Source organism: Phyllostomus hastatus, unplaced genomic scaffold, assembly GCF_019186645.2.
Source record: "Phyllostomus hastatus isolate PE091 unplaced genomic scaffold, TTU_PhHast_1.1 phas_contig_137, whole genome shotgun sequence".
Lineage (NCBI taxonomy): Eukaryota > Metazoa > Chordata > Mammalia > Chiroptera > Phyllostomidae > Phyllostomus > Phyllostomus hastatus.
In genome coordinates, this window is record NW_025333583.1 from 8592613 (window position 1) to 8619770 (window position 27158).

Genomic DNA, 27158 nt, shown 5'->3' on the forward strand with positions numbered 1-27158 from the left:
CGAGGGCATTTCCGGTTCCGGCTGTGGGCCGGGGAGGACATGGCGACGTCTTCGTCGGCAGCTGCAGGGGAGGAGGACTGGTAACTTGGGGCATGGGCTTTGGCTGACCGCCTGGATCCGGTCCGGGGACTAACAGCGGCCGCGGACGGTCCGTATGGCGGGCATGCGGGGACGGAGCGAGGGAAGAGGGATGGCAGAGACGCTGACATCTTTCTCTGAAAGCTTCAGGACTGGGGAGCGGGTGGGTGGAGGGGCGCTAATGTAAGCCAGGGGCTACCGGATTTGCACTGACCAAGCCGGGTCGAGCCGCGCCTTATCCGGTTCGATTCCCCTCTCCGATCTCGTCCCATCCCATTGTCCTACTGAAGTGGGTTTGCTCAGGGTCCCCAGGGATGTCTGCTCATTCGATCGCCCCCCTCCTTTTTAACCTCTCCAAGCCGTTGTCCTCCAGCTCCCGCCCCCCTTTCCCCATGGATCAGCCTAGCTCTACTGAGGCTTTCCTCAGCCTTCTCCCTCCCTGACAGCACTGGGGACTACTGTCTGAATAAGTCTTACACTTCACACAAAGCTCTTAATCCTCTCAAGCAACACTAACAAGAGACCAGAACCTGACAGGACCCTGGGATTTGGAAAAAAGGATAAGTGTGGGTTCACTCCACATTTTATTAGTTGTGTGATGCCGACCAGGCCACCCACGTTCCATGAGTCATTGCCCTCTGCTTTGAAAAAGTGGGTGTGGCATCTACCTCACAGAATAGTTGAGAGGGTCAGGATGGATTTGGAACATCCATCGGCCTCCTCATTAATAACTCTGGGATGTGGGCATCTAACAAGACTAGATAAAGCCTGACAGGTAAAATGGTTTGCCAAATGGTACCTAATTGTGACTAGGAGTCCAGAGTGTCTGATTCCAAATCTTGTATCCTTAGTACTAAGATATTCTACAATCTCTTCCCCCATCCTCCCCCCTTTTTTTTGTCACCACCTTACCACTGTCCCATCCCCTACCTCACCCATACCTCACCACTGTCCCATCCCATACCTTGATCAAGCATCAAGGCCCAGGGCACACCTAAGCTGGGTGAATTGTTGAAGGGCCTCTTGGCCCAGGAAGCCCCACCAGTGCTGGCCTTTACTGAGACCATCTAAATGCACGGTTCTCAACCTGTTCGGGGGAGCATTAGGGATCTGAGGGGACACTTTGACCCATGGAGAGGACAGCGGTGATTCCACAGTTAGCCCGTAGTGCTTGGCGACTTAAAAGTTTTGAGAACCACTAATACACAGGTCATGGCTATGGGCAGCGCTGATCTTGGTGAAGAGGGAACAATATACCTATAAAAAGGCAAACCAAGCGCACATCCTTCCATGTATTACCTGGGCGGGGCTGTGGATTTAAGCCAATCACTCGTCCTCAGTGTCGCTACAACTGCTGTTTCTGTGACTGAAAATGTGTGTCCTCTGATTTACATCAGGACCACTGGATCCTGACCTGGACAGGTTTACGTAGATCAGCTGTACAACAGGATAATAAATACATCGGATACTAACTACATTCTTTCTTCCTTTTAAGGGAAAAGGTTACATACGAATAGGAAAAAGAGGACATAGACTAGCTACTGTGGCCAAGATGCTCTTAGGTACCTTACATAAACAAATCCCTTTCATCTTCACAGCAACCTTAGGGAGGAGGTGGTGTTAGCTGTACATGTGAGACAGGGTAACTCAGGCTTACAGACATAAGTAACTACTTAGGCTACGTGGCTGCTAAGTAATTGGTACCAACTCTGAGGCTGATGGCTCACTGTACCACAGCTTCTGTACCACCTGGGTCTGTTCAGGTTGGTGTGTCCTTTGAGAAGCTTTAAGGTGACTGGTATTAGCAGTGTGTGTAGATCCTGGGATCCACATGAACAATAGTGCAGGGAAAGCCAAGAGTGGCGTTGGTAACCTTGATGTTAACCAATGAACATCACATTTCTGGGTCAGAGAGATGGCCGCTAAGGAATAATCAGTAGCGCAGTGAGACTTCAGCAGGGAGGCAGGAAACCAGGCTCCCTCTGAGTTCTGCCTCTGTTAAGCCTTGAGACCTGGGCCAGTCATTTCACCTTCCTGGGGTTGTTTCCTCCCCTGTTGGCGGAAATGACCCCTACAACTCTGTCTCTCTAGGGTCCTTCCCTCTGAAATTGAGGTGTTAGAATCTATCTATCTGGACGAACTACAGGTGGTTAAAGGAAATGGCAGGTATGTATTCAACCAGAGGTGGTCATGAGTCCCTTAGGAATGAGAGGATGCCATGCAGGATCTGTGAGCCTCGATTCCGGGATGTTTCTCTCATGTAGACAAAGACTATTCCTTTTATTCCACCACCCCCGTCCCCCGCCAAAAAAGCGAGCCCAATGCTTACTTCCTCTGTCCATTTTACTGTCTCACCCCTGCCCTCCCCAACCGCCCAGCCCCGGCCCAGTCACATCCCAGTCTCCACCTCATCCACCTGCAGATCTTCACCTTGGGAGATCCACATCACCCTGCACCCTGCCACTGCAGAAGACCAGGATTCACAGTATGTCTGCTTCACTCTGGTGCTTCGGGTCCCAGCACAGGTGAGGCCCCTGCCTTATGGCACCAGAGGGTGGGATGGGACCAGGGAGGAAGGGGACAGGTCCTGGGGTGGGGTGATTTTTAGTGGTAACCTGTGGTTTTGTCCTACTAGTATCCCAATGAGGTGCCACAGATCTCTATCCGTAACCCCCGAGGACTCTCAGATGAACAAATCCACAAGTAAGTGGACTGGTCAGAGCAGGGAGAACTCAAGATACAGCTCAGTGCAGGGAGGGAAGGGGGCAGGGCTAATGTTCGGTTTGTCTTCTCCCTCCAGGATCTCACAGGCACTGAGTCAGGTGGCCACGGCTGGGCTGGGCACTGCCATGCTCTATGAACTCATCGAGGTAAGAGGTATTCTAGCCCTGGGAGATGTCCTTCCCTTCAACTAGAACAATTTCTTTCGGGGGAAGCTGTGGGCCTAGAATCATGGATATATCTGTATTTACTTAGTCCTTGTTAGTCCATTCCTAACTCCCGAAAGATAACCTCCGCTCTCTTCTGTTTTGAAAAATGTCCCCAAAAGATAGACAGTTCTATAGCTTTGCGAGGTTACCTATTCCAGCAGCTTGTTAGAAAATTATTTTTCCTCTTAAACTTGCATTTTTCCTGCTTCAGTTTGAGTGCTTCCTTGTTCTCTTGACACTGGCACCTGAAAGTAACAAGAAACGGACCCCTCGAGGGTATTTGCCGTCAATGCACATTGGAAGGCCAGTGTGCCACTAGAGCTGACTGGGGAAAGTCGTGGTCCTGGACTGAATTTCTAGCCCAGGGAAGGAAATGACCTACGTGAAGCAACACCTAGAACTACAAGTTAATACCGACAGACCACTTGTGCAGTTTGAGGTTAAAAAACACACAATTAGGCACAGTCTGGTTTTCCTCTCCTTTGAGTTTTTTAGAGGAATGTTCAAGAAATAAAGGCGAGTAGCCTGCTGTCAGAGAGAGCGTGCATAGGCCACTGTCGCGCCCTTGAGTCAGGCCTCCACCATGTAATTTTGAACTTTGTGGAATTCCAGAGTGCTAGCTATTGAAATAACGGTGCAAGTGCACATCTGTTTGATAGCCCGACTTGATGCCGCTTGAATTCCCTGTTGCTTCGGCTTGTCCACGCCTTGACCTTCTTTCTCAAAGTCTACTCCAGAACAGACTCACTGGGGCAGTGACATTCAGAGGCAGTTAACCAAGAATGGCCTCCCAGAAGATATGTTTTAATTGAACACTTTTTCTTTCTAATGTATATTATCTTCATCCCCAAGAGCTAGTAAAGGTGACTACATGAGTGGAAAACAATTAAATTGGATCTTTGAAGCCAGGCAGATTTGGGGGTAGGAGTAGGGACTTAAGAGCAGGATTAACTCCAAGCAGAGGGAGCCTCACCAAGACAGACATGCGCGAACACGAGGTATAACCTGGCCTGGCGGGAAACAGTCCAGCCACTCCTGGGGATAGTAGACGGGTTCTGTTCACAGGTCTTGCTGCGGCCTCCCTGTTTGAACAGTGTCTTCTCTCCTCTCAGAAAGGGAAGGAAATTCTCACAGATAACAACATCCCTCATGGCCAGTGCGTCATCTGCCTCTATGGTTTCCAGGTGGGTGTCTCTGGGGCTTGGGGCCTGCTTGGGACGGGCAGTGGATGGCTGGTGAGAGAGCTCTGACGCAGTGCCCCACATCTGCGCTCCTTCCAGGAGAAGGAAGCCTTCACCAAAACGCCCTGTTACCACTACTTCCACTGCCACTGCCTGGCTCGGTACATCCAGCACATGGAGCACGAGCTGCAGGCTCAAGGACAGGAAGAGGAACGGCAGCATGCTGCAGCCAAACAGGTCAGCCCGCCAGCCCCTGCTCACAGTTGACACCGCCACCTCACCACCTGTCCGCTCCCTCCGCTCCAGGGGCTCTTAACCTTCCATGGTCATAGGTACCTTTGAGGTTAATGAACACTCACTTATCTAGAAAAAGCATCCTTGTGTACCTGTAATCACACCGAATGCCGTTTCAGAGGGCGCCAGACCTCTATCTAGACAACCCTTCTGTGTCCCACCTCACTGCTGGGCGGGCATGCCGGTGCCCCTCCATCCTGTGCCCCGGCAGATTGGGCTGGCTGGCTGGCTTGGGCAGCTGGTGATCACTCTGGGCCATGAAGCCGTGATGTGATTTTTCTCCTCTTTTTAGAAAGCAGTCGGTGTACAATGTCCAGTTTGCAGAGAGCCCCTCGTGTATGATCTTGCCTCACTGAAAGCAGCCCCTGAACCCCAACAGCCCATGGTAAGGGAACTCCTCTCTAACCTGAGCCAAGAATAATGGTATTCTCCAAGGAGGGAGGAATGGCATCTTGTTTGCCTTGAATGGGATCTGGAATTGGGTTCAACCTGGGACCTCTGCAAAGCCACAGTCCCCACGGGGAGCCCAAGGCTTCATTCAGGAGCCCAAACCTGAGGGATGAAGCCAGGAACCTTGTGCAGGTCTCCAGAGGCAGTCCTGGAAAATCAGGAACCCCAGTCTACCTTCAGTTGGTTCTTTCCTTCCTGCCAATCTGCTCCCTTCCCTCCAGGAGCTGTACCAGCCCAATGCAGAGAGCTTGCGCCAGCAAGAAGAGCTCAAGCGGCTCTACCAGAGGCAGCAGGAGAGAGGGGGCATCATTGACCTTGAGGCTGAGCGTAACCGGTACTTTATCAGCCTCCAGCAGGTGAGGAAAGGGTTTCCCGCTCCTTCCCTAATGACACCAACCTTCCTACCAGCACCCCTCTGCCATGGCCCAAGGGTGAGTTCGTTCTACCCAGGGAGGCAATAGGCTGATGGTGCTTGGTTCATTTAGTGGGCGAGAGGCCGTAGTTCCCTGCTTTGAGAAGCTGAATCTCCTTCACTGCATCTGCTCACTTTTTTCTAGCCTCCTGCCCCTTTGGAACCCGAGTCAGCTGTAGATGCCTCCAGAGGATCCCAACCACCCAGTGCCCTTGCCACAGAACTGTCCACTTCGTCAACTGCCCAACCACCCCAGTCAGCTCTGCCTGTGGCCTCCCAGTACACGTGCGAGAAGATTCCAGGGACTGGGCCAAATCAGCAAAGGTTGGGCGAGACCCAGAAAGCTGTCCTAGGTCACCCCCGCGCCAGTCGAGGCCCCTGGAGACAGCCTGAACGGAGGCACCTAAAGGGAGGGGAGTACAGTACCCCCAAAGGTACCAGTGACACTCAGGAAGTACCACCTCCTGAGAAGCCCCCCAAGGAGCCCATGGACCTAAAACCAGAAGAACCCCATCACCAAGGAGTTGAAGGTCCCCCACCCCGCCGGACTGGGGACTGTGCTCGCTGGGGGCGCCCCAAAAGTCGGACACCAGGTTCTTCCTACCCCCGCCTGCGCCGGGGTCGGGGAGCCTACCCTCCTGGTACTCGAAGGGAACCCTTGAGCCTGGAATCTGAGGATGGTTCCTAGCAGTACTGTGGGGGGAGAGGGGAATGGGGTAGGAGGGGGACAATAAAGAGATTTGGCCTTGTTTGGCTTTCTTTGCTCAGTAGCGCCAAGCCTGTGAAGTATAGGTGTCTTTCTAAATTCCTTGTAAGCCTGGAGTGTGACAAAGTAGCTCCAAGTTTGTCCTGAGATCTGTTATCTCATGAGATTAGGATCCAGGTAAAGTGGTCTGACATCTCCACTAGTGGAGTGGGTTTCGGGGGAAGCCAGTGGATGCCAGTATTTAAGGAGAATCTGCAGGAACCACCCTGCCCTGTAACCCACTCTGCATGTATTCCCACGTTATGTACACACACACACGTATATATACACTTCGGAATGCCTTTGGGTAGAAGACTGTGCTTTTGTGTTTACTATAGTTCTCTTTTCTCTCTGTCTTAGACTGTTCTGCTAACACCTGTATATGTGGATGCTTGAGGGCCCCTGTAGGCATCTGATTGCAGCTCAGGCTTTTTAATGAAGTACCAATAAGGGAAATCAGACCAGAGTAGGGTGACAGGTGTTTATTGATCCCCTCGAGGAGAGCTGAGCACTGACTAGCTGTCACCTCCTCAGGGACTCAGCATTATGAATTGCACCTGTAGGGTCGTTTTTATACATCATAAAGTGGCCCTGCACCTGGGCAGGACTGATCTGTGTTGTAGCTTGAAGGACACACTCTGCAAAGGTCTCCGCCAAAGAAGGTGCTTGCCCTGGATAGAACCTCTGGAACATCTGGACCAGCTGCCATTGTGAGCAGTAGCCCACATACTCCTTCAGGTCTACTCGCCCTGGGCGTATCAGGGCAGGGTCCAATCTAAGAAAAGGCAGCAAGGCAGTCATGGGCAGTACTACCCTTGGTACCCCCAAAATGATGGTCCCCTCTGAACTTGCCCATCCTCCCTAGGAGTCAAGTTGGAGGAGTTTGGCCTCGAAGTCTGAGTGCCTCACTCCTTCCTACCTGTCAACGTGGTTGGTAGTCATGAACACAATGCGGGCCTCAGTGGAAGCCACACCATCCAAGGCGTTGAGCAATCCACTGAAGGTGAGACGACCTAGACCTTGGTACTTGACTGGGTCTAGAGGAAGGCAGATAAAGTAGCACAAGTGGTCAGTTGTAGCCCTGCTTAAAGCTAGCTCCTTCCATTCCCCACCGTATTCCCCTACTTGTCTGTGTCTCCTCTGGGCTCTTGTTGCTAACCCAGAAATCCACTAGCCCTCTGGATTTCCACTTTCTTCCACTGTTCCTCATTTAGAAACCCCCTTTCCCTCAACTCCTCTCACCCTGCACAGACAGGTCTCGACTGAGAAAGGCAGCGTCCACATCCTCCAGGAGCACCAGGCTCTGCTGCGGGGCCACACTCAGCAGGTGGTTGAGCCGGTCATCTGAGAGGCTGGAGTCTGTGAGGCTCAGCAGGCAGATGCTGTGCTCCAGCTCCCCAGCCAGGGCTGTGCTATGAGGGATGGGAGCACAGGTGGTTGGCGATCTGGGCATTCGTCCTTAGACCCAACTGCTCACTCCTCACTATACTAGGTGTGTCTCAGGCCCAACCCTTCCACCACCCCACCCTAATGTTCTCCATGTCTTATGTTTATCCTGGTCCCTGTTCCCCACCTTTATTTCTCTTTCCAATCCCATCAACCCAGTTTTTCTCCAGTTTGAGGGTTAAGAAATGTTGACTCACATAAAACTGCTCTTTCCACAACCGGGGGGCCCATAAAGCAGGTAGCCACGTCTGTAGGGAATGCCTGGGAATACAGCAAGGATGATTGTCAAGTCCTAAGGTCAATCATGTACTCTGCCCCAGGTGTCCACATGCATTCCCAGCCCTGATCCCAGGAGGCCCAGAGACCTTGCTACTGGAAGAAATCATCCCCCTAGGCAACTGTTCTTTCCTCTTCATCGCTGGGAATTGGGCTGGAGCTGTATTGGAATTGGAGCCACCCCATCTGGCCACAGAAACTAGCCTGCTTCCTCCTGCTCTCACACCGCATCAAAAACAGCCTGACCAAGACCCCAGCTGCTCCTCACCTCTGTCAGCGTACCACGTGGGGTTATCAATGAATTCCCGGACGTCCCTGATAATTCGTTCAGCCAGACCCTGTTCCAGAACCACAGAATTCAGTGGCCGCCGCCGGCGTGGATACCCAAAGGGTCGCCATTCAGAGCCCATGGCTGTGTACATCAGGGTCTTTCCTTCCTCCTGCTGTAAGGCTAGCTCTCGAGCTAGAAGGGAGGAGATGAGACAAAATCAATATTCTTCTCTGCTGTGCATGTAAGGCAGAGCTTTGCCAAAACAGCTACCCCTCGCGCCCTGCACCCATGGGCTCAGATCTTCTGAGCTTCTTGTCCTCTGATGTCAAATGCCCCTATCCCTGCAACTCCCCATAGAGCCTGCCTGTGTCATCGTCCCACACCTTCCTCCAGGATGTTGAAGAAGACCTTGCGGTCGGTGCCCAGAGCTGTGAAGGTAACAGATTCCCAAGGAGTACCCGTCTGCAGGTCTATCATCTGCATTTCTCGGCTTCGTTCCACTCGGATCCATTTCCCCTGATACCTGAGTAAGAATGGTCAAAGTGGGGTGAATGGATGGGTCAAACCCAGCTCCCCTCATTCTCCTCTTCTACTCTCAGAGCCCTCCCTGGCCCCCACCTTACCAGATAAAGTGGTTTCCAGGACTGGGAATAAATTCAAACTTAGTGGAGATGCGACCACTCTCATGCTGAAGGTACGAGGTCTCAACACTGAGGTGCTGAGTCCGGGTACTGTAGCGGGTGAGCCAGCTAAGCAACCAGGCATAGCTCCTGTCTCGAGCAGGGACTTCCAGCGTGATCATGTAATGGCGCCGGAATGCCACCAGGCCCAGCTGGGCACCCTTCCGGGCCAGGGCCAGGGCTGTGCCCACACCTACCAGGCCAAATCCAGCCCCAAAGTAGGGATTGTCCTTCAGGGCCAGGACAAAGTCTGAGAGGGGCATCTTGAAAGGAAAACAAAGAACCTTACAAGTCCTGAGGCATTTTCAAAACCTGGGGGTGGGGAGCAGTGGAAACAGGAAACAAACGAGATTAGTTTATAAACTGGACTCCTCAGTCCCTCCTCTCCCCACCCCTTCCCTCTTGCAGAAGCTGGAAACAGGAAAGGTCAGCTACTGCGTGCTTCAATACCCTCCCTTTGTGGGGTGGCCATGGTGTCGGAATTCGGGGCCTGGGACTCCAGACCTCTTGTCCCATTTTGCCCTCCATTATCCTGTTCACATTTCAGTTTCCTGCCAGAGGACTATGTTCTCTTGATCCTGAGAACAATGTAACCGGCTTCACAACAGGAGAACAGATGGGCAGAATCTCTGTGGTACCTGAGACCAGCTGAAATAGAAAGGGGCACACTGGCCAGATAGCAGAGGATGAAGCCATTCTCTTCCATTGATCTCTGGTAACCACCATGCCTTGTTACCATGAGTAATGACCTTCACATATCCTCTCCTTTACATGCTCAGTTCCTGATGTCCTGTTTAACCCTTTAATACCTCCCATCTGTCTAAAATTAATTTTATTCTTGAAATGGCATCGTAATGGGGGTCTCCACCTCCGGCTTCACCAAACTGCTATTATACAAGGGTCTAGGTCATTCTTCATAAAGATCGGCTTCAATCCTATCTCTCTACTCCAAACCTCTCAACAGACCCCTGAGACCTCAGCAGACCTTTGCCTGGTGCTCAAAGCCCTCCACCTCTGTTTCATGGCTTAGCTCCTAAAACTCCCTGTTGAATGAATGTGCAAACCATCTCCTGGCTCAAGCAGTTCTCTCCACTCGGAAGTGGAGAGAACATTCTAATTTATTCTCTCCAATTGAAGTCCTGCCCATTTGCTACTTCCATGGAGATTTTTCATAATTCTTTCACACACGCAAAAAAAGTGACCGGGTCTAATTCTAGACTGTAAGATCCCGAGGGGTAGAAAGCCAGTTGATTTCTCGTACACCTCCCCCGTCCACTGCCACTTTGCTCGGAGTCTGGCACGCAGGGCGCTAAATTGACAGCAGTGACCTCCACTGAGGCTCAGAGCTGGATACAGAATTCCAAAATACCTACGCGTGGAGGGCCACAGATAAAGCCCTTCCCGCTCCGGACCCTTGTTGGGCGCCCGGGAGCCCCCTCGCGAACCGCCCCACCCCCACTCCTGCTCGCGCCTCTGCCAGCAAGGTTTGGAACAACCCGTCTCTCCATCATCTTACCGCCAAGACTCTCTGGCCCTCCCTCTCAATGGTTTACCCCTCGGCACTCGAGGGAAGGGCCGCTTGGCTCCACCCCCGAACTTTTTCATCTACTTCCCGCCACGCCCACTGAGAAGGCCGTGCCACTCTGCTCCACGACTCTCGGTGGTACTCCTCGGGCTTCCTGTCTGGGGTGGATGGGGGAGGGCGGGGGACGCACGGGAAAACCATAGAGTACTCCTCCCGCCGCCAAGAGGAAGAGAGAGTGGCCTCTGTAGGTCCGTAGCTTTAGGGACCGCTGGGCCGGAGGCGGTCGCACAAAGGGTATCCGGGGAGGTAGCTCCAGCTTCTGGTCGACCAAAGAGATGCGGCTCCCGCCGGCCCGGGGCCGGGAGGTGAGTGAGCGGCTGCGGGGCGGGAACTAGTAGGGAGTGCGGGAGGAGCGGCTGGAGGCAAAAGTTTCTCGTGCCCTAGAATGAAGGTGGGCCTGGGAGGTGGGAACCCCGTACGAACGGGACACCGGCGCTTCACATAGCAGCCTGGGTGCCTCAGTCACGTCACTGTTCTGGCCCCCGCCCGCTTACTCGCTGTCTCTTCTCAAGACCATAATCTGGACGATTCTCCATCCCAAGCCTTGCAGGTTACAAATTGACTTTCCCATTCTCTGGCTCTTGTGATTCCCGCTTCCCGCCCAACGATGTGGACACTGTCATCGCTTCCACTTCACAGATAAGAAAGCTGAGATCCGGAAAAGCGAGGTTACTGCCCAGATTTACGCGGTGAGTCAGAGCCCTCAGGGTTAGAGCCCTCAGGCAGGTGGAGACCGGGTGCCTTAGTACCCAAGCCAGGTTTCATTCATTCCCCAGCACTTCTCTCTGCCTTAATCTGTCAGGAAGCTTTCGTAGTGGAAAGGATACGTATGCAGGTTCTTAAAGGATAGTTAGGAATTGGTTAGCCAGACTAGAAAGATGGAGAAAGGGAAAAGGCCCCTCAAGCCCAGAGACAGAGGCACATGGATACATGCCTGTGTGAGAGTATGGAAGCAAAATAGAATGTTGTGAGCCTGGGGAATGTGGTATGACTGGTTCAGAGATCTGTTGAGGGGAAAGGTGGAAGAAGAATCTGGAGAAGTTAGCAAGGGCCAGACCATGAAGGAAGGGCCTTATGCCCATGCTAAGAAATAGTGAGATTATAAAATGTTAAAGGGCGAAGGTACCTCTGAGATCTCTTGGCCCCATCCAATTTTGTTGCAGATAAGAAAACATCCAGATTGCTTAGTGATTGGACCAAGGTCAGCTACCTCCAAAAAAATAATAATAATAATAACGTGCAATCTTTAATATATTGGCGAAAATTTGTTGGCTCTCCTAGTACTGGCCTCTATTATAATTTTTATAATTTTGGTTCTTGACATTGTCATAAAAAGAAAACTTCGAGGTTAACTGGTTATGGCTGCCTACGTGGGCAGGCACTAGGCTGTGTGCCCACACCAGCTGGGGAGAAAGTGAGAGATCTAACTATATTTTGTTTGTTTTTTCTTCTAGTTGTTTTATCAGCACTTCAAAGACCACAGCACATGAGTTGGTGGTGATGACAGACCCCATGCTGGACTCACAGCCAGCCAACAGCACTGAGGGGATGGATGGTCTCTGCTCTGAGATATTGCTGATCCCCCCACCTCTCTCTGAGCCTGGAATCCTGGAGCCTGTCCATGGCCCCTGTCCGTCTGGGAACCCCACACCTTTGCCTGCTGCCCCAGGCTGCCTGCTGGTGGAGGCCACGACAACGGAAGAGGTCACAGGGAACATGGAGATCATTGTAGAAGCTGTAGCTGCAAACCTATCCCCAGGTGCTCCTGGAGAGACACCAGGTATGAACATAGTTGCTAGCAGGCCAGTGGGATAAACGGCCCTGAAGCTTTGTCTGCTATTTTTGATCCTTATGTACCAGTAGAAGGAGAACACTAGGTAGCGCCCTATTTTTATACTGAGAGGTGTTGTAATTTGATTTGCAGCTGGTAAACATTGACTGAAAGCTGGCAAGATGGTCACAACCTTGCACTAAGCTCTTGGCAGTCTTTCTCTGTGAGGGCATCATGTCTGCTAGGCAGTAATCCAGAAGGGAAGACATTTTTGACGCCTCTGCCCAATCCTTACTGCAATAGTCCTTGGGGACTCTTCCCCCATACTGGCCCTCCCACCCAGGAACTGCAGCCAGGAATTAGGCAAAAGGCCCAGTCTCTGTCCACCACCCTGGGCTTGGCCCAGGGCCTCCCAGAAGTAATCTGGTGTTTCCCTGCCCTGGTTTCTTGTGTATAGCATTCTTGACTCATCCAAGGCATGTGGCTAAGAGTGAGAGTTGAGCATTTACACTTATGTAAAAAGAAGGATTCTCCCCTTTGTTCTTCCCACATCTACAACTCTTCATTTTAAGTAACTTCCCTGTTTTTTCGTTGCTCTCCTCTAGCTACAGTTGTCACAAGTCCTCTTGGTGGTGTACAGAGAACACTGGGAAAGAGTGGTTCATTTGATCGTGTAATATTGCTAAACTTTCATGTGGTGGAAGAAATAATAAATAAAAAACCTGGGAAAAACATTCGCGGTGTGTAAGAAAGTTGAGTTAATGTCTTTTAAGATGTAAATAGCTCTGTAAGAGGAAGAAACAGTCTTTTTTTAAAAGGGGGGGAGAAATCTACATGAAATTTAGTAAAGAAGTACCAGTAGTCCAAACCATAAAGATGTTTTATCTCACTAACACACAAATAAATTCCAGTTAAAAATAACTACAACATGCCATTTTTGTTTCTTGACTTTGGCAAAAGTCAAACGTTTTTTATAATACCTAGCATTGGTGAGGCTTTGGGAAAACAGATACTGTTTTGTAGCTTATGGAGAGTATAAATTAGCATAAGCTTTTGAAGGCCAGCGTATCTACATAACACATGTTACAGTATGTGTACTCTGACCCCGTGATCTCAGTCATCAGGGTCTGTCCTGTAGGAAGACTCACGCACACACAAAAATGGAGGGAGAAGCATGTGTGGGCTAGCTTTGTTTGTGACGGTTGGAAACAACCCAGGTGTCCATCAGTAAGGGCAGAATATCACTTTGATTTATCCATGTCCTAAAGTACTATGAACTGGACAAAAAAATATAAGGTAGATTTAAATGTACTCATAGATAAAAATATCCTTGCTATATAACAAAGGAAAAAAAAAAGCAATTGCAGAAAAATGAGCCCAAAAGGCCTGAAAGGATACAGACCAAATTGTGAGGGTGGGATTTATGAAAAAATGTATCCGTAGCCCTGGCTGGCGTGGCTCAGTGGATTGAGCGCTGGCCTGTGAACCAAAGGGTCACTGGTTCAATTCCCACTGAGGGTACACGCCTGGGTTGTGGGCCGGGTCCCTAGTGTGGGGCGCGGGAGAGGCAACTGCACGTTGATGTTTCTCTCCCTCTCTTTTTCCTTCTCTTCCCCTCTTTCTAAAAATAAATACAGTCTTTAAAAAATAAAATAAAAAATATGTCTGTATTATTTGAATTTTTCTTTAAACAATAACATGAAGAGAAAAAGGACCACCAGAATAAATGTAACACACATGTGGTCTTCAGTCAGGCTCCGCCACTGGCAAACACGGCGGTATTAAGCTCACAGAATCCAGGTCCCTCTTCTTACAGGGCAGTTGAAGGGCCAAGAAAGTGTTTGCTAAGCCTTTATCAAGGCCTTGCCCGTTGCTTAAGAAATGGCATCAATTACTGTGAACATGATTTGACTTTTTTAAAAAAGGATGTTCTCCATTTTATGAATTGCTATGTGTATGACAATCTCTCTTTTTAAATTTTTGGGGGTTTTTCTTAGAGGGGAAAGGAGAAAGAAAGAGAGAGGGAAGCATCAACGTGTGGTTGCTTCTCGTGTGACCCCCACAGGGGATCTGGCCCACAACCCAGGCATGTGCCCCGACTGGGAATCGAACTGGCCACCCTTTGGTTCACAGGCCAGCACTCAGTCCACTGAGCCACACCAGCCAGGGCCCTATGACAGTCTCTTTACAGAATGTGAAAGTAAATCCCTTTGCTGTTTCTACTGTAGATATTATTCCCAGATTGTCATTTTCTTCTTTTGAAAGTTACTAATCTTTTATTTGGGCAAAATATATTGCCTTTTCTTAATGCTTTCTTAATTCGATTAACATTTGTTATGTTCATTTAACAAATATTTATTAAGTACCTAATTTGTGCCAAATATTGCGCTAGATACAGGGATTCCAAATGCATGTGTGAAAGGTGGACTGTCCCTGCCCTCGTGGGGCTTACAGCCCAGGTGCAGAACCAGATTTAAAGTCCATCCCCAGCCCGTGAATATTAAAAAAAAGGTTTACCCGTATTTTCTGCTAGTAACTAACTCCCATGAGTCTCGTTCTGTCTGATTCTGTGTCTTTCTCTGTTGGTCCTCTGCCTGCAGGTGTCCTGGTAAAGGTGGTGGAGGTGTACTTCTGTGAGCGCTGTGGGCAGAGCTTTGCAGAGCCCGCTCTGCTGGCCCTGCACCAGTGTGCCGAGACCCTTATACAGCCTGTGGAGGGCCTCTCTGGTCCCCCGTGCTCTGTAGAGCTACGCCTCAGCAACCTCACTCTCCCTGGCCCTCCGCAGGGCCACAGCCCACTGGAGAGGCCCCTGCCATGCCCTGTGTGTAGACAGGAGTTTGCCCAACCCCAGGCCCTGAAGAGCCACTTCAAGATTCACCGGGGGCCCCCCTATACCTTCTCCTGCCCAGAGTCTGGCTGTGTGTTCTCTGCTGAAGATCGTAAGGGTCTGCAGCACCACCTGAGGCAGACCCACGGAGTGGTTCCCGTGCCCTGTTGTTTCCGGGGCTGCCCCTTTCTCTTCGGGAGCCAGCAGGGCATGGAGCTGCACCAACGGGCCCATTACCCTTTCCACTGCAACCGTTGCAGCTTCATGGGCTCCAACGTCAAACTCTTCCGGCAGCATCAGCGCAGCCATGGGGCCAGGACGCAGGGAGAACTCTCGGCCGTTCAGGATCTTCCATCCCAGGAGCTGCTGCCAGGTAGGAGGCCAGGGGCCCAGCAGGATGCCACCTGGAAAGGCAGTGTATCCAGTGCCGTGGGTGTGTGTCCGAATACCGGGGAAGCAGAGTAGTGGCTCTGGAGGACAGAACTACTGACTAACATGGGAAGGCATCCAGAAAGCTTGGGCCAGTCAGAGCATATGGGATACAGAGAAAGTCTTTGTCTGTGACATTGAGTGAAATTTGGCTTCAGCTACGTTGTGGCCTTGAAGTTACTTAACCACTCATTCTGTTCTGATCCACTCTAGAACTTTCTGAGGGCAAAAGCTAAAAAGCCCGTAGCCACTAGTAGAATGCCTTTTGACTCCCTTTTAGAGTAAGTGGAGTTGCGTAGGAGAAGCTGGAGTTATTTTTAAAAAGAAACCTTCAAGGAAGGTGATGCTCCACTGATTCTTCTCTTAGTCTCAGAAAAGACCAAGGTTTGAGTCCCTTGGGCTGAGCAGAGGAGCAGGGGGAAACAGAGCAGTCAGGCCAGGAGAGGCCAGGGTTCTGGTGAGGGAATCCAGCTTGCTAAGACTCCTGTGCTCTGCTCCCAAAGAGAAGACCCTTTTTATCCTGGGAAGTAGTCATAGGTCCTTGCCTTACCAAGGCAGCCGCTCCTATTGAGGAAGACAAGGGATAGATTTGAGGGGACAGGGTGCGACCCTGAACCGCCGAGTTGGGTTTCTCAGTGGGACAGTTTGGAGTTCTGGTTATGTTCATCTGCACTGAGCTGGCAGCCATTAGACTGGGGCCTGAGCCAGGGACAGGCAGCGCACTCAGGCTCCATGTCGCAGACCCTACCCCCAGCTCCGGTGACCTCAGACCTCCTTCCGAAAGGGCTCCGAGGGTGGTGTTATCTGAGGTGTGACTCACTTTAGCCTGGAGCATCACTGAGCTTCATTCCTGGTCTTCCTGTCAGAGCCCAAGATTCCCTTGTGCTAAACAGGGTGGGGGTGGGGGTGGTCCTGTCAGCCAGCCAGAGGAGAAGCGTAAGCATTCGGTGCTGTCATTGTCCCCTGTAGACTTCATCAAGTTGTATGTGTCTCCAGCTCCCACCCTGCCCCCAGGAGAGGGACAGCCTTCGGAGGAAGCGGGTACGCCCTTGCCCGGGCAGGAGGCAGCTGAAGAGGAGGAAGTGGAGGAGAGTGGCACCCTGAAGGACTCGCAGAAAGCGCTGGAGAAAAGCCAAGGGACTCAGCAGTTGGAAGGTAATGATGTGACTGGGCTTGAACTCGGCGGTGGGGAGGGATGGATTGTGGAGAGCCTGGCGCTGAGGTTCTAAGGTTTGGCTTTTTGAGCTTAGTTCAGGTCCTTTTGTTTGGTTGGTTTTTTTAATAGTCTATATATTTTTAAAGACCTTATTTATTTACTTTTAGAGAGAGGGGAACGGAAGGAGAAAGAGAGGGAGAGAAACATCAGTGTGTGGTTGCCTCTTGCGTGCCCCCTACCCCAGGGAGAACTGGCTGGCCATCCAGGCATGTGCCCTGACTGGGAATCAAACCAGCGGCCCTTTGCTTCGCAGGCCTGCGCTCAATCCACTGAACTACACCAGCCAGGGAAGATCCTTTCATTCTTAAGAGTCCACTTTGCCATGTCTAGTGGGAAGATGGTAAATAGGTAAAAACTAGTGACACAGGGTGTAGGGGTAAATAGAGGGTGTTCTCCAGGGCTGGTTTTCCTCAGGCGGAAAGCGCTTTCGCAGGGAAGGAGCAGGCAATATCCACAGTGTAGAGATGCCGGAGGTTACTGATGATCAGCAGCCTGTCTTGTCTGGCATTGAGCCCCCTAAGATTTTTTTCCCCTAAACCCTTGCTTCCCAGTTTCCAGCTCAGTAGACAACATTGAAACCCACTGCGCAGGGCGCATGTTTATTGTCAGGTGTAGAGAAAAGAGGATTGTATTTACTGCCAGCTCTCCGAGACCTAGAACTCAGGAGCCCGTGTTTGGAAGTCGGAGGACTGCACCACTTTCTCCTCTGCTCGTTCCCCGTGGGCTTCCCTTCCTTCCCTCCAGCCCTGCTGACCCTTCCACTTGCCCCTGTGAACGTGGCCAGGAAGAACAAGGAAGCTCCATCCAGACTGTTTCTTTGAGCGCTCTAGACAGAGGCTTGGGAATAGTGGGCAGGGGGCTAGGTGAGATATTTCAGATAGGTCTGAGGAGTTCCTGTGATTTTGTTTCTCTAGATACTTGGGTTTCTTGTCTCTTCTTTTGAGACTACAATATTCGAGGTGCTATTGTTTGGTTTCCCGGAGAGAGCAGGGAAAGACCACACGCTATTCGTGTTTGGGCAAATTGTGGCCCCTCCATGACCTGGCCAGCCCCTGACCTGTCGAAGAATCGCACTTTCAACCGTCTCTGCCTCTCCCTCTCACAGGGGATGTGGCTCCTGGCCCCGAGTCCCTCTTCAAGACCCATATGTGTCCAGAATGCAAGCGCTGCTTTAAGAAGCGGACCCATCTGGTGGAGCACCTCCATCTCCACTTCCCAGACCCCAGCCTCCAGTGCCCCAACTGCCAGAAGTTCTTCACCAGCAAGAGCAAGCTCAAGACCCATCAGCTGCGGGAGCAGGGCAAGAAGGCCCACCACTGCCCGCTGTGCAGCTACAGCGCAGTGGAGAGGAACGCGCTCAACCGCCACATGGCCAGCATGCACGAGGACATCTCCAACTTCTACTCGGACACCTACGCCTGTCCCGTCTGCCAGGAGGAGTTCCGCCTCAGCCAGGCCCTTAAGGAGCACCTCAAGAGCCACGCCGCGGCAGCAGCTGCGGAGCCGTTGCCCCTTAGCTGCTTTCAGGAGGGCTGCGGCTACGCGGCACCCGACCGCAAGGCCTTCACGAAGCACCTGAAGGAGACTCACGGGGTGCGGGCGGTGGAGTGCCGCCACCACTCATGTCCCATGCTCTTCGCCACAGCCGAGGCCATGGAGGCCCACCACAAGAGCCACTATGCCTTCCACTGCCCCCACTGCGACTTCGCCTGCTCCAACAAGCACCTGTTCCGCAAACACAAGAAGCAGGGCCACCCTGGCAGTGAGGAGCTGCGCTGCACCTTCTGTCCCTTCGCCACCTTCAACCCCGTGGCCTACCAGGATCACGTGGGCAAGATGCATGCTCATGAGAAGATCCACCAGTGCCCCGAGTGCACCTTTGCCACTGCCCACAAGAGAGTGCTCATCCGCCACATGCTGCTGCACACAGGTGAGGGGGCCTCCTTCCCGACAGAAATGCAACGGTGGTGGCGAGGACGATGGACATGACGTACACATGAATGGCTTTGCACTCAGTGTCTCGTGTGACCTAGTATGCCTGGGGGGAAATCTGGTATTTGGATTCATGAGCTTTAAGCAGAGCGTCACTCAGCCAGAGAAGGGGTCCGGCTAGGATTTGAATGCAAGCAGTGTAATCCGGAGCCCGCGCTGTGACCGCCGCTTTGTTGTGCTTCACCCTTAAGGCCCTGTCCAGTTGTGCCCACCCCTAGTCAGCACTGGGTCGGTCAGCACCCGGCCTCTTAAAGAGAAGAGACCCAGATCAGGAAGAGACCTCCCTCTGTGATTCAGGTTCTGGGATGTGCTGTGCAAGACAGGGCGAGAGGGCCCTGGGCCACCATACACGTTATAGCGCTGGTAGCTGTGATACTGAGTCCTTTTGGTGACCTGGTGGTTGCAGACTCTTAATTGGTTACGAGCATTCCTGATCCTTGGAGTGACAACTGAGTTCGGGCTTTCCAGTATAGCATCATCCCACTTGTGATCTCAGTGTAAGCGCAGTGGGTCGATAAGACATTTAAACATTTAAATTAAAGACTCCTTAGTTTACGAGGGCAGTTCGGGACAAAGTCCTTAGTTTTAGGCAGCTCAGGACAAAGCCATTGCTGTTCCCATTGCTTTAGTCACACTCATTTTTATGAGGTCTTTTTGAAAACTTTACATCTGTGTAGTGTCTTATAGTTTATCAGGTTCTTTTATATATATTATCTTATTTGACACATAATAACATCCTTGTAAGGAAGGCAGGGAGAGATGGGAAACTCTGAACATTTAAATGGCCTGTTTTCAGAATCACGCCACTAGTCCCAGGGCCAGAGCAGAGCACCACACTGCTGGCCCTTCGCCGCAGGGAGGGGCCTGAGAGAGTGGTCGGGGGACCAGGGGAGGGTCCTGAAGGAGCATGGCACCCAGCTCCTGACTCCAGGGACAGCTTGCCCTTGAGTTCTTGCTGGGCACCACTGAGAACTGTGGGACACCTCAGTTAATCTTCCTGTCAGCCGTGTGAGGTCAGTATTTAAGTTGCCCTTTTCTTGGAGACAAGGAAACTGAGACTCAGAGGGGCTAAATGACCTGCCCAAGGCCATGTGGCAATAAGTTGGGATTTGAGCCACCACTTAATAGCTCTGTGCTTCCTTTGCCTCAGCTGGTTCCTCTGTAAAGTAGGGTAATCCCAGCACCTGCCTCCTGGGGCTATTGTAAGGATTCAGTGAGAGGAGGCATTTTTATAAGTGCTCAGAAAGGTATCTGGCACAGAGCGAGCACTCTGCACACGTTGGCTATTCATATCTTTATTATTGTGTTGGACTCCAGAGTCAGAGTTCTTAACCACTGTGTGTATTGCCTAATTTGTTCTCCTTCTCGTCCACGAAACCGGAAGGAATTGGGCTAAGTGGAGCAGTTGGCTGTTAGTGCCAACAATTTGAGAAATCAGGAGTAGACTTTAGAGCTGGTTTTGAAAAGCTCAGTCTCCACCTCCCTCCCTCCTCCTCCGGAGTCGGAGCAGAGCAGTGTCGGCCGAGAGGGCCGTGAAGTGCCCTGACTCTTACAGTCAGCACATGAGGCTTTGGCCCCTGCCTGCTGTCAGGACAGCCCTGCCGGGGAGATGGGCTGTCTGCTTACTCGATCCGTGTGTGATCTGGCTTTTCTCCCTTCTCATCCCCACCCTCACCACGACCTAAGGCGAGAAACCTCACAAGTGTGAGCTGTGTGACTTCACATGCCGAGATGTGAGCTACCTGTCCAAGCACATGCTGACCCACTCCAACACCAAGGACTACATGTGCACCGAGTGCGGCTACGTCACCAAGTGGAAGCACTACCTCAGCGTGCACATGCGAAAGCACTTGGGCGACCTCAGGTACACGCACGCACGCACACGCCTGCACCCCTGCCCCAAGAGTGTTGTGCTAGCGTATAGGCCGCCTCTTGAATTCCACTGTGGCCCCAGTGCTCTCCTGGGCCCGGGGAGACTCCGGTAGTGCACATTGCTGACAGCTGGCTTCTGCCTGTGGCCCAGTCTGCGGATGAGGGATCTCTGGGCTCAGAGAAGGCCTGAACCCAGAGTTTAGGCCTGGACCCTAAGATGTCGCTTGAGTTCTCAGAGCCCAGTCTTGGGAAACTAGATCAGGCACCTTGTCCTCTGATCTCTGGGCACAGCTGGCTAGAGGTTTCTCCTTGGCTTTCATACCTCCATGGGAGGGTGGGAACTAGGCGCAGAAGCCTTCCCTGTGGAGCTGTGGGCATGTCAGCTCCTTAGAAATCCACAGTGGGTTGCTGATTCACACCTTCCCTTTAGGGAGCAATACAGAGCAGGGGCTGGAACATAAGCCCTGAAACTAGACCGTCTCTGCCCTTCACTTTGTAGCTTCGGACAAGTTGTTGACTTCTGTGCCTTAGTCTCCTCACTTGTAAATGGATATCTATTCCATAGGGTGGTGGGAAAGAACAGTGAAGTAGATGGTGTATGCACAACACTGAGTGTAGGGCCTGGCCCATAGTAAGTAGTGACTGTTAGCTGTTAAGCTTGGTTTATAGTTGTGATTTTGCTAATCACCCCCCCCCATCCCTTTTCACCAGATACCAGTGCAGTCAGTGCTCCTATCGCTGCCACCGGGCTGATCAGCTGAGCAGCCATAAGCTGAGACATCAGGACAAGTCCCTGATGTGTGAGGTGTGTGCCTTTGCTTGCAAGCGGAAGTATGAGCTGCAGAAGCACATGGCTTCCCAGCACCACCCTGGCAAGCCAGCCCCACTCTACCTCTGCCGCTACTGCAGCTACCAGAGCCGCCACAAGCAGGCCCTGCTGAGCCACGAGAACTGCAGACACACCCGCCTCCGTGAGTTCCACTGTGCCCTCTGTGACTACCGCACCTTCAGCAACACCACCCTCTTCTTCCACAAGCGCAAGGCCCATGGCTATGTGCCTGGGAACCAGGTCTGGCAGCTCCGCTGTGCCAGCCAGCAGCCAGAGGAGGCCAGGCAATGCCCGACACCTGCACCGGACTCAGAGTCCTCAGATCAGCTGTCTGCCCAGCCTGTGGGGCAGGACCACGATAGTGAGACTGCGGTGGACCCCAGCGTGGACCCCAGCTTGGACCAGACTCTGCCAGAAGTCAGCGAGGACAGTCCTGGGAGACAGGATGGCAGTGAAGTTCCCCAGGGGGGTGACCTGGTCGGCAGCCCCAGCCCAGCGGAGGTAGACGAGGGCACCTGCACGCTGCACCTGGAGGCCCTGGGAGTAGAGCTGGGACCTGTGGCCGAGCCACCACTTGAGGAGATCGCTGAAACGGCCCCTGTAGAATTCAGGCCCCTGGACTCCTCGGGGCCCCTGAGGCTGGAAGGGCCAGAGGGAACTTTGACAGAGCTGTCTGCCTTTGAAGGTGCTGGGACTTCCGGCTTGGGTGCTGAAGAGGAGCCCATTCTGGAGAAGCCAGTACCTGAGCCCCCCAGAAACCCTCCTTCCTCAGAGGAACCTCCTAACAGCTGGGTGGAAACCTTCAAGGCAACTCCACCCACTGAGACAGCACTTCTGCCCCAGCTGCCTGAGTCAGAGTCACTACTCAAGGCCCTCAGGAAACAGGACAAAGAACAGGCAGAGGCGTTGGTACTGGAGGGGCGGGTTCAGATGGTAGTGGTGCAGGGAGAGGGGCCGGCCTTCCGCTGCCCACACTGCCCTTTTATCACCCGCCGGGAGAAGACCCTGAGTCTGCACTCCAGGACGGGGTGCCCTGCCCGCCGAGAGCCCCTGCTGTGCCCTGATTGTGGGGCTTGTTTCAAGCAGCAGCGCGGCCTTAGTACCCACGTGATGAAGAAGTGCCGTGTCTCACTGAAAACGAACAGGAGCTTGTCCAGGCCAGATTCAGCCGTCCCTCTGCATCCTCTGCCCCCTGGCAGCCAGGCCTCAGAGGCCACAGAAGGTGGGAAGCCGGCACCTGCACCGTTAGAAGTAGAGGTAGTGCTCTCAAAGGATGCTCCTTCTGAGCTTTCTAGGGAACCAGCGGAAAGAGAGGAACCTCTGGCCACACCCTCTGGCTCTACAGTACTTCCTGCAGAAAACTCCTTATCCCCGGAGACCCCTGAGAAGTTCCACTTTGAACAGGGCAAGTTCCACTGCAACTCATGCATGTTCCTTTGTTCTCGGCTCTCCTCCATCACCTCTCACGTGGCCGAAGGCTGCCGGGGGATACGGAGCGGGGCAGGAAAGCGATGTGCCTCCCAGACCCAGCCTACTGTGTCCCCGCTGAGCAATGGGGACTCGGTCCCCCAAAACAGTGGGAATACGGAGTGCAGCCCTGGTGATGGGGACGCAGCTGTGGTTCCAAAGCAGAAGGGGGCCCGCTTCTCCTGCCCCACATGCCCCTTTAGCTGCCAGCAGGAGCGGGCTCTGAGGACTCACCAGGCCCGGGGCTGTCCCCTTCAGCAGTCTGGAGAGTTGCGCTGCAGCCTCTGCTCATTCACCACTCCTGCTGCCGCTGCCCTGAAGCTCCACCAGAAGCGGAAGCACTCCACTGTGGCTCCAGCCCGTGGCCCCCGGCCCCCTCTTCAGTGCGGGGACTGTGACTTCATCTGTAAACAGAGCAGGTGCCTGCAGCAGCACCAGAGGCTCAAGCATGAGGGTGTGAAGCCACATCAGTGCCCTTTCTGTGACTTTTCCACCACTCGACGGTACCGTTTGGAGGCTCACCAGTCCCGACACACAGGTGTTGGCCGCATCCCCTGCAGTTCCTGTCCCCAGACATTTGGTACTAACTCAAAACTGCGCTTGCACCAGCTGAGGGTACACGACAAAACACCCACCCACTTCTGCCCACTCTGTGACTACAGTGGCTACCTTCGCCATGACATCACTCGCCATGTCAACAGCTGCCACCAGGGCACCCCAGCCTTTGCCTGTCCCCAGTGCGAGGCCCAGTTCAGCTCCGAGACAGCACTCAAGCAGCATGCTCTGCGCCGGCATCCTGAGCCTGCACCCCCAGCCCCCGGCTCTCCTGCAGAGGCTGCTGAGGGCCCCCTGCACTGTTCCCGCTGTGGGTTCCTGTGCCCCAGCCCTGCCAGCCTGCAAGAACACACCTGTAAACAGCACCCGCGGTTCGAGTGTGGGGCCTGCCAGGAGGCCTTCCCTAGCCGGCCAGCACTGGACGAGCACCGGAGGCAGCAGCATTTCAGCCACCGCTGTGAGGTCTGTGACTTCGCCGCCCGGGAGCGGGTGGGCCTGGTGAAGCACTACTTAGAACAGCACGAGGAGCCTTCAGCGGCAGCCTCAGAGGGGGACGCTGGCCAGCCCCGCCTGAGCTGCCCCTTTTGTGACTTCACGTGCCGCCATCAGCTGGTGCTGGATCACCACGTGAAAGGGCACGGGGGCACCCGGCTCTACAAGTGTAACGACTGTGCCTACAGCACCAAGAACCGGCAGAAGATCACCTGGCACAGCCGCATCCACACCGGGGAAAAGCCCTACCGCTGTCACCTCTGTTCCTACGCCTGTGCTGACCCCTCTCGCCTCAAGGTGAGGTGCAGGACCATGGGGGCTCGGAGTGCCATTTGTGGGGTCAAACTGCCTGGGGTCCCAAATATCAGCTTTGTGATCTTTGTCAAGTTCCTTAGTTTCTCCAAACCTCAGGTTCCTCATCTGTGAAAAGGGGCTAATACCTCATAGGGTTGTTATAAAGATAAAATTTCATAGTACACGCTAGTCACGTGATGAACATGTAACGGATGGGGAACAGCCTAGATAATGGTGACAGCTAACATTTATTGAGTGCTCATATGCTGGGCACTGTAATTTTATCCTTTCAAAAACACGAGGTACAGTTTTACTGTTTCTCATTTTACAGATTAGTAAGCTAAGAACTAGGGGTCAGGTCACCCAGACACACGGGTAACAGCGTGGTGGAGCTGAGACAGCCCGGGCAGACCCAGGGACAGGCCCCGGGGGTTAGGTTGGTGTCACAGCGGCCAGACAGAGGAACCCGATTCGTAACGGCGGTATGGACCGGATGGAAGCAGGGACAGGGTTGTCTGCCAGCAGTCTCTCTGCCTGCTCCCCCCAGCTCCTCGCCCACTGAGTAGCCAGGGGTGCCCCTTTTCTGGACACGTTCTCTGTTCTCCCTCCTGCAGTACCATATGCGGATCCATAAGGAAGAACGGAAGTATCTGTGCCCTGACTGTGGCTACAAGTGCAAGTGGGTCAACCAGCTCAAGTATCACATGACCAAGCACACAGGTGAGTCCGTGGTTTCTGACAGGCCCAAGGGGTTCCCCCATTCCCTGGCACACCCAGCCTCCCCGAGGTGGCGTCTGTCCTCACTCAGGGTCAGGGTAGTAGGTAGGCTCAGTGGCTAGAACAGCTTCCCAACCTGCTGAAGCATAACAGAGGTGAACAGAGAGCCTGAGTATGTTTACTTTTCGAAGGCTCCCCAGGTGGTTGTGGCACCAGGTCACTCACCTCCCACTGAGAACCCCCCAACTCAGTGACTAAGGGCAGGTCTCTCTGGTTCCTGCAGACCTGATGGAACTCTCCTGAGTGAAGAGGAGAGGGTGGGAGGGTTCACCTGTGTTTCAGTTACCCTTGGTTTCTCCTGCTTGCGGAGCCCGTGAACCACAGGTTCTCAGTAAAGGGTTAACGATGGTGACGTGCCTGTGATTGCTGCATGTGACCTCCTCGGGTAAAGGAATTGAGCAGTGGCGTTCCAAGGCCATCTGTGTCTATGAATGGCCTATCACCTCTACCCGCTTCCCTCTTAAGTCTTTTTTTTTGACTTCTCGAATTGAGCAAGCAGTTGGACTTACCACATCCTCCGCTTCCATGAGCGCCCCATGACCAAAAGGAGGTTGAAATTTCCCATTTGGAAATCCTATCGTATTTGAGTATCCACTGCTGTCAAGTGGCTATTTATTGGTCCAGTTAGTTATCAGCCCTTATTGAGCACCCATTGTATACAAGGAGCTGTGTTGGGCGAAGGGCACAGGAATGTCAGACAAGACTGGAACGCTCCAAAGGTACAGAATTAGCTTGCTGCTCGTGTCCTTTACGTGCCAGGATCACAGTGACTCTTACTGTCCACCGAACCTGTTCCGCTCCCTGCAGCGGTGACTTGTTCCCTGTCTTTGCCACATCCCGCAGGACTGAAGCCATACCAGTGTCCCGAGTGTGAGTACTGTACCAACCGGGCTGACGCGCTGCGCGTGCACCAGGAGACCAGGCACCGGGAAGCACGGGCCTTCATGTGTGAGCAGTGCGGCAAGGCCTTCAAGACCCGCTTCCTGCTGCGCACCCACCTCCGCAAGCACAGCGAGGCCAGGCCCTACGTGTGCAACGTGTGCCACCGTGCGTTCCGCTGGGCTGCCGGCCTGCGCCACCACGCCCTCACCCACACCGACCGCCACCCCTTCTTCTGCCGCCTCTGCAGCTACAAGGCCAAGCAGAAGTTCCAGGTGGTCAAGCATGTGCGCAGGCACCACCCCGAGCAGGCCGACCCGAACCAAGGTGTGGGCAAAGACCCCACCACCCCCACGGTACACCTGCATGATGTGCAGTTGGAGGGTCCCAGCCCTCCCGCTCCTTCTGCTCCCCCGACCGGACCAGAGGGCTGAGGTCCCAGCCCACCTCCCAGACCAGAAGAGGGTGTGGTCCGAGATGTCCAGAGCTAGCCTGAGAACCTCAGAGCATAAGGAAGGACTGGCTTTGGGGTGTCAGGGTGGCTGGAGCCCTGCTGGGACTCTGGCTGTAGGACTTTAACGTTGGCGTCTACATAAACGAGAGACATGGACCACAAATTGATTTTGTGTGAACGCCCACTGTCTCTGACTATAAGATGTGGTTTTACCAATTCCGTTTTCTCTTTCCTTCTTACTATGTTGAGTCCTGTTTTCATTCAGCATTCTCAAAACAGTTGTACCTGACCATGTGTGCTGTTGTGCCTAATGCTGTATAAAGCATGTTAAACAGAATGATTCCTAGCTTACAGACTCGTCCATGTTTCGGCATTTCCGGGCTGTCGTCCTGATCTGCCCTGCCCGCTCTTCGACCTCTGCCTCTTCTTTCTCCTTCCCTCTCCACCGAGTGATTGATTCTCAGACAGGCCCAGGTCTGCCTTCTCTCTGTTCTTGAGCCTGGCCCTTATTCTGCTCCCTATTTCCAAGCCACTTTGTCTACCTGTAGAGGGAGGGTTGCCATCTACGAAGCTTCCTTGTGGAAGCAGCTTCAATTCGACAGCAGTGCTCAGAGGGGGTCTGCAGCTGCACTAGACAGAGCTAACGCAGAACGATGGTGCGAAAGGCAGATGATCGCAGTGGTGGAGGTGAACCTCCAGTGCGGAACTGAGTGCCTCACAGTGACTACCGTCTAAACTGGGACGCACTGGGAGAGAGGGCGCTATTAATAATTATGCTGGGACAGCAGACATAAGCCAGGACCATTCCAAGCGAACTCTTCAGGGGGCTGGGATCACGTAACCCTTTATCTGCTCTTCTTGCCCTGACCCAGAACATGCTCCTGTACTGTTCCTGTGTAGCACATGCGGAAGGATCCCTGGAAACATTTTTCTACCTTTCCCCTGCCCCACCTGTC

The 27158-nt window shown here is 53.0% G+C and overlaps 3 protein-coding genes across 9 annotated transcripts; 2 read left to right on the forward strand and 1 right to left on the reverse strand.

Annotated features, from left to right (window-relative positions):
- Positions 1-9: 9 nt before the first annotated feature.
- RNF25 (ring finger protein 25) lies at positions 10-6115 on the forward strand. Its single transcript, XM_045855994.1, has 10 exons — positions 10-80; positions 2170-2244; positions 2501-2603; positions 2714-2781; positions 2879-2948; positions 4121-4192; positions 4289-4426; positions 4776-4868; positions 5155-5289; positions 5491-6115. The coding sequence occupies exons 1-10, from the start codon at positions 40-42 to the stop codon at positions 6031-6033; spliced, it is 1338 nt and encodes a 445-aa protein (XP_045711950.1). The 5' UTR covers positions 10-39; the 3' UTR covers positions 6034-6115.
- A 442-nt stretch (positions 6116-6557) lies between these two features.
- On the reverse strand, positions 6558-10366 carry LOC123828767 (mitochondrial chaperone BCS1). Of its 3 annotated transcripts, XM_045854049.1 has the most exons (9): positions 10280-10326; positions 9402-9411; positions 8707-9075; positions 8467-8606; positions 8081-8275; positions 7734-7797; positions 7333-7502; positions 7010-7127; positions 6558-6865 (listed from the first exon to the last, which is right to left on the reverse strand). In XM_045854049.1, exons 3-9 carry the CDS (start codon positions 9024-9026, stop codon positions 6613-6615), a joined length of 1260 nt encoding a protein of 419 aa, XP_045710005.1. In that variant the 5' UTR covers positions 9027-9075; positions 9402-9411; positions 10280-10326; the 3' UTR covers positions 6558-6612. The 3 variants fall into 3 exon arrangements, with proteins under 3 accessions (XP_045710005.1, XP_045710016.1, XP_045710026.1); XM_045854060.1 differs by lacking the exon at positions 9402-9411 and having other exon boundaries at positions 10280-10366; XM_045854070.1 differs by lacking the exon at positions 10280-10326 and having other exon boundaries at positions 9268-9406.
- A 153-nt stretch (positions 10367-10519) lies between these two features.
- ZNF142 (zinc finger protein 142) lies at positions 10520-26539 on the forward strand. 5 transcript variants are annotated; one of them, XM_045854411.1, is made up of 11 exons: positions 10520-10653; positions 10891-11037; positions 11803-12128; positions 12725-12859; positions 14720-15319; positions 16345-16530; positions 17697-18521; positions 20270-20447; positions 21167-24095; positions 24707-24812; positions 25713-26539. In XM_045854411.1, exons 3-11 carry the CDS (start codon positions 11849-11851, stop codon positions 26180-26182), a joined length of 5709 nt encoding a protein of 1902 aa, XP_045710367.1. In that variant the 5' UTR covers positions 10520-10653; positions 10891-11037; positions 11803-11848; the 3' UTR covers positions 26183-26539. The 5 variants fall into 5 exon arrangements, with proteins under 5 accessions (XP_045710367.1, XP_045710373.1, XP_045710380.1 ...); XM_045854417.1 differs by having other exon boundaries at positions 16372-16530; XM_045854424.1 differs by lacking the exon at positions 12725-12859.
- The last annotated feature ends 619 nt before the right edge of the window (positions 26540-27158 follow it).